This window comes from Myotis daubentonii, chromosome 19 (genome assembly GCF_963259705.1).
Source record: "Myotis daubentonii chromosome 19, mMyoDau2.1, whole genome shotgun sequence".
NCBI classification, from domain to species: Eukaryota; Metazoa; Chordata; class Mammalia; order Chiroptera; family Vespertilionidae; genus Myotis; species Myotis daubentonii.
Genome location: NC_081858.1, coordinates 27,233,477 through 27,244,682, shown reverse-complemented (window position 1 = coordinate 27,244,682; position 11,206 = coordinate 27,233,477). Strand labels below are relative to the sequence as shown.

The following is an 11,206-nucleotide window of genomic DNA, read 5'->3' as shown; positions in this document are numbered from 1 at the left end:
CAGTCAGGGCACATACAGGAATCAGCCAATGAATGCACTGATACATAGAACAACAAATAGATCTCTCTCTCTCTCTCAAATCAATCAATATTTTTTTTAAAAAAATTAGAACCAAACACTTTAATATATTCTAAGCAAGATCAGACTGGGCTCAGGACAGCATGCGGAAATGGAGCCAGCCAGGCGGATGGATACCTTCCTTTTCTGTTGTGGGAGTCATGGTGGTTCCTGGTGAGAAATCCCAGGACTTCCCCTCTGCACTGTGTGCGCAAAGGTGAGGACAGGTTTGCTAAGATCCAGTTGCTCCATTTCCCAGGGCCCATGGCAGAGCAGGGAGCTGCATATGGCCCTGCACTCCCTCTCCTTCCCCTTAGTCAGCATGGCTGCTCCGCATGGCTCCATCCTCGGTCTCTGCGGTGGCTTGAGACTGAAGCTGAGCCCTGGATGTATTAGCACTAACACGTAAGAGGTGATCTGTTGGGCACAGCTGTTTGGGACACAAGGGCCTCAGATGGACAGCAAGAATCACAGCAGTACCTTCCCCACAACCCGGGCTCTTGCTGCCCCCTGGTGGCCGAAGAGGGTGCATCCCACGCACTGGGGAGGGAGCTGAGTGGCCACTGGAAATCCCTGTTTACCTCCTTCCCATCTCTGTCCTTTCCCATCCCGCTCAGTACCAGGCCCCCGGGCCCTTCTGTTTCCCCCTAAGCCCATTTCCCTTTGCCCATCAGCTTCCTCTAGAATGGAATGTGTCGCCTGCCACACCAGGTGGCCCAGATGCTCATCTCAGGCTATTTAACCCGTCCCACCATGGACTTGGCACAAGGTTATGGCTTGTGACGCAGCTCTTGGCTCAAGGCCAAGGAAACATTCAATAAAACCCCAGCAGGAGGGCTGGAGGATGACATGGGACCTGGTGAAGACACACTGAGGTCTCCACAAGTTCGGAGACAATACACTGCGCAAAGAAAAAACTGTCAAATGGAGAAGCCCCAGGGGCTTAGAGTAGCAGAAATCAGGGTGTCAGGGGGGTGGTTCCTTCTGGAGATTCCAGGGAGAATGTTTCCTGGCTCTTGCAGCTGCCAGGCCGCCAGCATCCCATGGCTGCAGCCACACGACCCCCATCACTGCGTGGTGGCCACGTCTCCTTCTTTTAAAAAAAAATATACATTTCATTTATTGATTTCAGGGAAAAGGGAGAGGGAGTGGGGATAGAAACATCAATGATGAGAAACAATCATGGATCGGCTCCCTCCTGCACGCTCCCTACTGGGGATTAAACCTGCTACCTGCACATGTGCACTTGTCCGGAATCCATTCCGGGTCCCTTCAGTCCGCAGGCCAAGGCTCTATCCACTGAGCAAAACCGGCTAGGCTAGCTTATTCTCATTGTTTCAAAACTACCTGGTTTGAGGATGCAGTTGTGGGAGGTACAGGGAAGGAATGAAAAGCAAATAATAGGGGATTAACCCCAAAGCCAGTGCTGTGGCTCTTTGGGGAGTGGGAAGGATGGACATGCGTTGGGTGAGGAGATGCAGCCAGAGGCAGATGTGGTTTCTATGTACTACTCCTCCCTGCACTGTGAGTGCTCATCTCTACACACTTCTTTGGGGATGATGCATCTCATAACAGAAGGAATTTAGAAACATAAACGGAAATGCACGTGAATTCTTTTCCTTCCCTTAGCTCCACAGACAAGAACTCAGAACAAATGCAGCCACGGAGGACATTACATGACGAACCACAAGGAGAAGGTGAACCCGGTCCATTCAGCCTTTGGAGGCGGAGGAAAGGCTCCCAGATCATTTGACAGAGGCGGGAAAAGACAGAGACAGCGCCAGAGCAGGAGGTAGCCCCCTGCCCAGGGGATGAAGCTGCGGCCCAGGCCCCTCCCCGCCTCTCCAGTTCCTCCAGGAAATGGCCCAGCACCAGGTCCCCAGGAGGGAAGGTGCTGCTCAACAGGACACCCTCCGGGCCTCCCCGATGGACTCCAACCATGAGCGGCTCTCAGAGGAGAGAGATGAAGCCCTGGCTCCGCCCTCGCTGGCCCTGAGAGTGAGGATTCTGTTTGATTTCCTCTGTGAAGTGGTGTGGACCCTGTTCATGCCCAAGGGCCCAGAAGCTTCTCTCTGCCCCTGGGCTGGGATAGAAGAGGCAGATCAGTCCGTAGGAGCCGTCAGTTGAGTCCCGGATACATACAATGAGGTCTTTCCATGCGATGCAGTGTCATTGGGTCGCGCTAAGGGATGGAGTCCCGACATTGGCTTCACCATGAGTGAACCCTGAAAACACTGGATGAAGGAGAAAAATCAAACACAGGAGCCCGTGCAGTGCGTGGTTCCTTCTGTGGGCCATGGCCACCGTTGGGAGGGAGTTCCTTGAAAGAAGAGGGAAATTGGGTGACTGCCAATGAGTGAGGTATTGCTTCCGGGAATAAAAACGCTCTGGAATTATAGAGCGTAATGGATGCACGTACTCGTGAATAGAATAAAAACCACTGAATTTACACCTTGAAATGACGTATGTTATTGAATGAATTCTGGGAAAACAGATATTAAAAGTAGGTGCTGGTGGATCCAGCTTACTCTCAAATGATTCAGAAAATGAATGTCATGATGTCTGTGTTGAGTATGTATTTGCGTGTGTGTGTGTGTATACACCTATACTCATATATATGCACCATAAACATATATGCTGAGATAGATGAAAATAAAAAAAATGAAAAGAAAAGCAAATATGATAAAATGTTAAAAAGTTGTGAATCAAGGAAAAGATTTTAGAGGATTTCTGTATATTACCTTTAAATTTGTGTTTAAGTTTGCAGTTATTTTTAAAAAAAATAATAGCAAAGGATAAACAAATGAAAGCCTGAGTTGAAGAGTGAAGGGACTTGAGGGAGTTCAGAGGAGGTTTTGGTCTCACTTCCCCATGAACTTGCACCACTGTGGAGAGTGCTCCCACTTGTATATGAGCAACAGTAATAATCGGCCTCGTCCTCGGCCTGCAGCCCAGCGATGGTCAGGGTGGCCGTGTTGCCAGACTTGGAGCCAGAGAAGCGCTCAGGGATCCCCGAGGGCCGACTGCTGACATAATAAATCAGGAGTTTAGGGGCTGTGCCCGGGCGCTGTTGGTACCAGGAGACATAATTATACTTCCCAATGTCATTGCTGCTTCCAGCACAGGAGATGGTGACTGACGTCCCTGGAGTCCCAGACACTGAGGGCGGCTGAGTGAGGGGAGCCTGGGCCCAGACCCTGAAAAGAGCAAAAACACACTCTGGTGAGCTCAGTGCTGGGCCCGGGGGCCTGGAGGAGGCAGAGTCAGCCCAGGTGTCCGTGTCCCTTCCCTGGAGGCCTCACCTGTGCCCTGAGAGAGGAGGCTGAGGAGGAGCAGAGCCCAGGCCATGGTGGAGGTGCCCTGAGAGCGCTGCCTTCTGAGACCCCAAGCCTGAGCCTGGCTCCCCCAGACCTCTCTTATCCCCTCCCCCTGGCTCAGGGGAGGAGGGGCGTCCATGCAAATCTGCTTCTGTTATCTCTCTGGTCACCCCTCTGAGCTGGTCCTGGCTTCCTCTCTGCCTCCCTTGAGGGCAGGGCTAATCCAAGGGATTCAGTCGCTTTGACATGGGTGTTCTAAGACTGAGCCCCTGACAGTGCCTTGGAAATGCAGTCAGACTTCGGAGACCCCCTGCCCTCCAGCCATGGGTTTCAGGCTATGGTCTGGTCCACAGGCTAAACAATCTCAATACTTTCTTTTTTTTACATGTATTTTTTATTTTTATTGACTTCAGAGGGGAAGGGAGAGAGAGTGATAGAAACATCAATGATTAGAGAGAATCATGGATCTGCTGCCTATTGCCAGCCCCACACTGCAGATCGAGCCTGCAACCTGGGCATGTGCCCTGACCAGGAATCAAACCATCAGAGTTCATAGGTTGACGCTCAGCCACTGAGCCATGCTTGCCGGGCCCAGTAATTGCTCTTTGCTGTGCATGGCGGAGGGTGAGGGCAGGGCTCAGAGGGGCTCGGGTGGGTAGAAATCTAACTGATGTTCCTCCCAGGCTCTGAGACAGAGCTGGTGGTTGTCCCCATCCCTCCCCCTTCCACCTCCTCAGTGCCCCCTGCCTCTGCCCTGCTCGGAGGCTGAGACCTGGGACATGTATGTCCGGTCTTGCGAAGGTTTTGTGGCCGTACAGATTGGGGACGCTCTACCCCCACATTCTCCCTGAGGAGGAGCTCAGTGGGAACCAGGTCTTGGGACCTCATTCAGGCCCCAGGAAAGCACAGCAATGAGCTGCCCCGAATCCAGGCCCTTGCTGCCACCTGGCGGCCAAGGATGACATGACGGGCCCGAGTTGGACCAGCAGGAAGGAGCTGGTTCAGAGCTGGAGAGCCCTGCTCTGCTTCCCTCCAGCCTCCCTCTGTCTCGTCCCAGCTCAGCACCAGGCCCCCTGATTTTCTGTTAAAGATAAATAACTGGTCAGAATGGAGTCACTTCTGCTAAACCACCAAACTGAACGTACTACCTAAGCTCACTGCAGTTTCAGCGGCCCCAGGAGGGCAGCTTTAAGCCATGCAGCCTGGGGTTTCCTGGTCGGCACCAGTGAGGTAACTGGGTGAGGAGACCCCTGCCTTCCCCTGGGGAAGGCGTCCTTGTCCGAAATAACCTGCTCTTTTAACTTCCTAGCCCCACCCTTTTCCTGCCTATAAAATCCTTCCATTTGTGGCGGGGGAGGGGGGAGGGTTTGTTGTTAATTCTCACCCAAGGATATTTTTCCATTGATTTTTAGAGAGAGTGGAAGGGAGGGGGAGAGACAGAGGGAAACATCGATGTGAGAGAGACACATCGATGGGTTGCCTCCTGCACGTGCCCCAACCAGGGGATCAAACCTACAGCCAAGGTATGTGCTCTTGACCGGGAATCGAACCCAGGACTCTTCAGTCCGCCAGGAGGATGAACTAAGAGGGGATCTAGGGTTGCGGAGAAAGCAGCAGAAAAACTTTGAGAAAACAGCCTTTGCATTGCTCATGAGCTGGACCCACCTCTGAAGGGCGCTTGCGTGGATTGGAGCCCAAAGAGCCAGGGCAGATTTCAGAACAGAACCAGGAGGCAGCCCACTGCCCACACCACGGGGACCACTCGGTGCGGCACACGGGCTGTAGGTCCACAGATGCTGCCAGGACCTCAAACTGAACTGACATTCACCCGACCACGGGCGGCGGAAGGGAACTTGGCCAACCCCAGCGGGTAGGTCACCTTCTAAAGCAATAAAGTCCGTATGACAGTCAAACAGGACCCACTGTTCACAACAGCATGTAGGATAGCCCTCCCCACCCCCGGCCGGTGTGGCTCCGTGGTTGGGCATCGACCTATGAATCGGGAAGCCGCGGTTGGATTCCCGGTCAAGGGCACATGCCCAGATTACAGGCTTGATCCCTAGTGGGTGTGTTTAGGAGGCAGCTGATCCATGATTCTCTCTCATCATTGATGTTTCTCTCTCTTTCCCCCTTCCTCTCTGAAATCAATAAAATATATATATTTTTAAAAAGAGCCCATTCTAATGGGGAGACAGTCCAGGTACATCCAGGACAGCATCAAGCACAGTGGTTCAGGGATTTGGGGGGCGGGGGGCAGGGGGCGGGGGGGAATCTTAGACCAGAGTCTGTCACTCAAATTCTCCAGCCTCAGCCCCCAAGAGTATGGGTCAAAGATGAGGGACAATAAAGAGAAAACTACAGGCTGTTTGTTCAGCAATGTCATCAGATACTCTCTCGGATTCTTGCTTTCGGAATAGGCGTTCAGAACAAGAACTCATCACAGGTCCCTAACCGGTGTGGCTCAATGGACAGAGCGTCGGCCTGTGGATCAGAGAGTCTCGAGTTTGATTCTGGTCAAGGGCACTTGCCTGGGTTGCAGGCTCCTCCCCGGCCCAGGGCCCTGCTTGGGGCTCGTGCAAGAGGCAACCAATCGATGTGCTTCTCTCACATCAATATTTCTCCCTATTTTCCCCTCCCTCTTCCACTCTCCCTAAAAATCAATGGAAAAATATCCTCGTGTGGGAATTAACAAAAATAAATAAATAACCCACCACAGGAACTACCCTGACTAGATACGGTGGCCACGGAGTTGAATATGACAGTCATTTCTGGAGTCCTGAATCCAGGGCGGGGAGGAGCTGCCCAGTGGAGGAATTCAATGTCAGATTTTCCCCAGGACAGCAGGGAAAGGCAGGCATGTGCTTCTCCCTCTGCCCATGGGAATCCAGGATAGACTTGCCTCGGGGGACACTTGACACAGGCAAGCGGAAGCTGACATGATACCCAGAAACTTCACGACAAAGTGTTTTTCTGTTGAACTTCACGGAGAAGGAGAGAAGCCATGAGGGGGACATGCACTCCAGGCCCTGCCGCCTGAGGCCCTGCCCAGGGAGGGGAAGGTCTTCAGAGCAAGGAGGGCGCCTGGGAGCCCGGGCGGGTTTTGGTCTCACTTCCCCATGAGCCCGCAGCGCCGTGGGGAGTGTTGCTGCCCACATAGGAGCAGCAGTGATAATCGGCCTCGTCCTCGGCCTGCAGCCCGGAGATGAGGAGGAAGGCCGTGTTGCTGGACTTGAAGCCAGAGAAGCGCTCGGGGACCCCCGAGCGCCGAGCATTCACGTAGGAAATCAGGAGTTTGGGGGCCGTGCCCGGGCGCTGTTGGTACCAGGAGACGTAGTTATAACGCCCAATGTCATTGCTGCTTCCGACACAGGAGATGGTGACCGACTGTCCCAGATTCCCGGACACGGACGGCAGCTGAGTGAGGGCAGCCTGGGCCCAGGACCCTAGAAAGAGCAATAACACGCTGTGGTGAGTTCAGTGCTGGGCTCAGGTGAGCCTGAAAGAGGAGACAGAGGCCTCTATCAGGTCGGATGGCTCTGTGGTCCCTTCCCCGGCGCCCTCACCTGTCCCCTGAGAGAGGAGAGTGAGGAGGAGCAGAGCCCAGGCCATGGCAGAGATGCCCCAAAAGTTCTGCCTTCTGAGACCCCAAGCCTGGCTCCCCCAGACCTCTCTTATCCACTCCCCCTGCCTCAGGGGAGGGAGGGGCCTCCATGCAAATACCCCTCCTGCACCTGCATCTCTCCACCCCCCATTGACTTGGCCCTGGAGCCTAGATCCTCTGCACTCTGGGCAGAGAGCTCCCTGAGGGGTTAAAAGTCTTTGAGCTGAGTTTTCTGAGTCAGGAGAGGCTGACCGATGGCAGTGCAAGGGCCACTGTGGCTCCTGCGGAATCTTGGGACTTCCACTTCTTGTCTGAGGGGTGAAGGTGAGGACAGGGTCCAAGGCAGGCTGGAGAGAGCCCATCGCTCAGTTTCCAGGGACAACAGGCAGCGTTGGGTACGTCTCACCCTTCAAACCTCCCTGCTTCTTCCCACAGGTCGGGCTGACCCGCGCCCTGCCCGTGCATGGGCCTGCGCCTGGGTCCTGAGGCTGAGCCTGCGGTGCGTTTATTGGACGTTGTGTAGCGAACTTATTGGAAGCTCTGGCCGGGGAGCTCCCCCGGTTAGAGTGTCGGCCCCACAGGCCGCGGTTTCAGGTCCAATCTCCGGTCAGGGCCCGTGCAAGAAGCAACCACTGAGTGCAATGAATGCGGCTGCGGCTGAGTGACTGTACCCCTGTGTGTGTTCGTTTCCTAAACTCACTAAAATCAGACTGAGCATTATCGCCATGGTCAGAGTTGCATGTGAGAGACCAAGGAACAGGGCAAAAAAGATAACGCACATGCCCTACCCGGTTGGCTCAGTGGATAGAGCGTCGGCCTGCGGACTCAAGGGTCCCAGGTTCGATTCCGGTCAAGGGCATGTACCTTGGTTTCGGGCACATCCCCAGTGGGGAGTGTGCGGGAGGCAGCAGATCGATGTTTCTCTGTCATCGATGTTTCTAACTCTCTGTCCCTCTCCCTTCCTCTCTGGGAAGAATCAATAGAATATATTTTTTAAAAAAAGACAACGCATACTTGAAAGCCAGGGTGCACGTTGACAAGCGGTAACTGGCTGAGGCCTGACAGAGCCCAGTCCCGAGTCTGCAAAGGTTCCCACCGAAATCACATTTTCGTTGGGAGAGCCCTGCCCGCCCCCCCCCCCCCCAGCCCCTCAGCCCCTCCCTGCACGGGTTTGTCCTCGGCAGGTGGGACACAGGTCTCCGGGCGAGGGGACCCGGGCAGAGTTGGGTCTGAGGGTACCAGGAGAAGAACCCGGGGTGCCCATGAGTATAGTTCCCTCTGCCCACCACGCCCTAATGGTCACACCCACTGATGGGCAACAGATGGAAAGAGGCCTCTGTGAGGAAGCTGGGGAAACCCAGGTGCAAGCAGCTCTGCCCCGCCCCTTCCCCCCACGTGATGTTTGGGAGCTTGGGGCCTGGATTTCCTGTCTGTGCTCAAGTTGTCTTGACAGGAGCCACCGCCAGTGTCCGCACCAGCCAAGATGAGTCTGTCTGTCCCCCCAGTGAGTGCTCTCAGACTTCCCTGGAGTCCAGGCTCAACTAGGCAACAGGGAATATACAGCCCCTCTGCCCCCGCCAGGATTTCTGCTGGAGAGCCAGGACCTGGCCCACATCTGGCAAGACCAGACCCAACTCTGGGATCCCTTCTCTTTCCTCTGGGCCGTGTCTGTCTTTTTGGGGCGCGGGGGGGGGCAGTAAATCTGTGGGGAGCTCTGCCCAAGGCTGAGCCTGAGCCTCTGTCAGGGTGGAGGTCTCCGGGGGCCTCCATGATGGACACAGTGTCCTATCCTCACTCCTCTGGTCAGTAGCTTATCCTCTTTTTTTAAAAAATATATTTTATGGATCGGCTGCCTCCTGCACATCCCCTACTGAGGATCGAGCCTACAACCTGGGCCTGTGCCCTGCCCAGAATCACTCCGCAGGGCAATGCTCTATCCACTGAGCCAAACCGGCTAGGCTAGCTTATTCTCATTGTTTCAAAACTACCTGGTTTGAGGATGCAGTTGTGGGAGGTACAGGGAAGGAATGAAAAGCAAATAATAGGGGATTAACCCCAAAGCCAGTGCTGTGGCTCTTTGGGGAGTGGGAAGGATGGACATGCGTTGGGTGAGGAGATGCAGCCAGAGGCAGATGTGGTTTCTATGTACTACTCCTCCCTGCACTGTGAGTGCTCATCTCTACACGCTTCTTTGGGGATGATGCATCTCATAACAGAAGTTATTTAGAAACATAAACGGAAATGCACATGAATTCTTTTCCTTCCCTTAGCTCCACAGACAAGAACTCAGAACAAATGCAGCCACGGAGGACATTACATGACGAACCACAAGGAGAAGGTGAACCCGGTTTGTTCAGCCTTTGGAGGCGGGGGAAAGGCTCCCAGAACATTTGACAGAGGCCGGCAGAGAGAGGGACAGCGCCAGAGCAGGAGGTAGCCCCCTGCCCAGGGGATGAAGCTGCGGCCCAGGCCCCTCCCCGCCTCTCCAGTTCCTCCAGGAAATGGCCCAGCACCAGGTCCCCAGGAGGGAAGGTGCTGCTCAACAGGACACCCTCCGGGCCTCCCCGATGGACTCCAACCATGAGCGGCTCTCAGAGGAGAGAGATGAAGCCCTGGCTCCGCCCTCGCTGGCCCTGAGAGTGAGGATTCTGTTTGATTTCCTCTGTGAAGTGGTGTGGGCCCTGTTCATGCCCAAGGGCCCAGAAGCTTCTCTCTGCCCCTGGGCTGGGATAGAAGAGGCAGATCAGTCCGTAGGAGCCGTCAGTTGAGTCCCGGATACATACAATGAGGTCTTTCCATGCGATGCAGTGTCATTGGGCCGCGCTAAGGGATGGAGTCCCGACATAGGATTCAACAGGAGTGAACCCTGAAAACACTGGATGAAGGAGAAAAATCAAACACAGGAGCCCGTGCAGTGCGTGGTTCCTTCTGTGGGCCATGGCCACCGTTGGGAGGGAGTTCCTTGAAAGAAGAGGGAAACTGGGGTGACTGTTAATGAGTGAGGTATTGCTTCCGGGAATAAAAACGCTCTGGAATTATAGAGCGTAATGGATGCACGTACTCGTGAATAGAATAAAAACCACTGAATTTACACCTTGAAATGACGTATGTTATTGAATGAATTCTGGGGAAAACAGATATTAAAAGTAGGTGCTGGTGGATCCAGCTTACTCTCAAATGATTCAGAAAATGAATGTCATGGTGTCTGTGTTGAGTATGTATTTGCGTGTATGTGTATACACCTATACTCATATATATGCATACCATAAACATACGCTGAGAAAGATGAAAATAAGAAAATAAAATGAAAAGCAAATATGGTAAACTTTTAAAAGTGGTGAATCAGGGAAAAGATTACAGAGGATTTCTTTATATTCCCTTTAAATTTGTGTTTAAGTTTGCAATTATTTAAAAATAAAATAATAGCAAAGGATAAACAAATGAAAGTCTGAGTTGAGGAGTGAAGGGACTTGAGGGAGTTCAGTGAAGGTTTTGGTCTCACTTCCCCATGAACTTGCACCATTGTGGTGAGTGCCACTGGTTGTATATGAGCAACAGTGATAATCGGCCTCGTCCTCGGCCTGCAGCCCAGCGATGGTCAGGGTGGCCGTGTTGCCAGACTTGGAGCCAGAGAAGCGCTCAGGGATCCCCGAGGGCCGACTGCTGACATCATAAATCAGGAGTTTAGGGGCTGTGCCCGGGCGCTGTTGGAACCAGGAGACATAACTAGTACTCCCAATGTCATTGCTGCTTCAGCACAGGAGATGGTGACTGACGTCCCTGGAGTCCCAGACACTGAGGGCGGCTGAGTGAGGGGAGCCTGGGCCCAGGACCCTGAAAAGAGCAAAAACACACTCTGGTGAGCTCAGTGCTGGGCCCGGGGGCCCTGGAGGAGGCAGAGTCAGGCCAGGTGTCCGTGTCCCTTCCCCGGAGGCCTCACCTGTGCCCTGAGAGAGGAGGCTGAGGAGGAGCAGAGCCCAGGCCATGGTGGAGGTGCCCTGAGAGCGCTGCCTTCTGAGACCCCAAGCCTGAGCCTGGCTCCCCCAGACCTCTCTTATCCCTCCCCCTGGCTCAGGGGAGGGAGGGGCCTCCATGCAAATCCACTTCCTGCACCTGCCTCTCCTCACTCCACTCTGACTAGATCTGGAGTCTAGATACGCCTGCTTCCCTGGAAAGAGCATTAGCAGGAACTAAACTCTTGCCCTGAACCTGAAGCTCCATTGATTAGCAC

General features: G+C 53.9%; 1 pseudogene and 1 gene segment (V, D, J or C); both read right to left on the bottom strand.

Moving 5' to 3' along the window:
• Nucleotides 1-6,437: 6,437 nt before the first annotated feature.
• Nucleotides 6,438-7,015, bottom strand: LOC132222261 (immunoglobulin lambda variable 2-8-like). The segment is given in 2 exon segments: nucleotides 6,438-6,817; nucleotides 6,938-7,015. Coding segments are annotated over 2 exon segments (426 nt in total).
• A 197-nt stretch (nucleotides 7,016-7,212) lies between these two features.
• LOC132222260 (immunoglobulin lambda variable 2-18-like) lies at nucleotides 7,213-10,996 on the bottom strand (annotated as a pseudogene).
• Nucleotides 10,997-11,206: the final 210 nt, after the last annotated feature.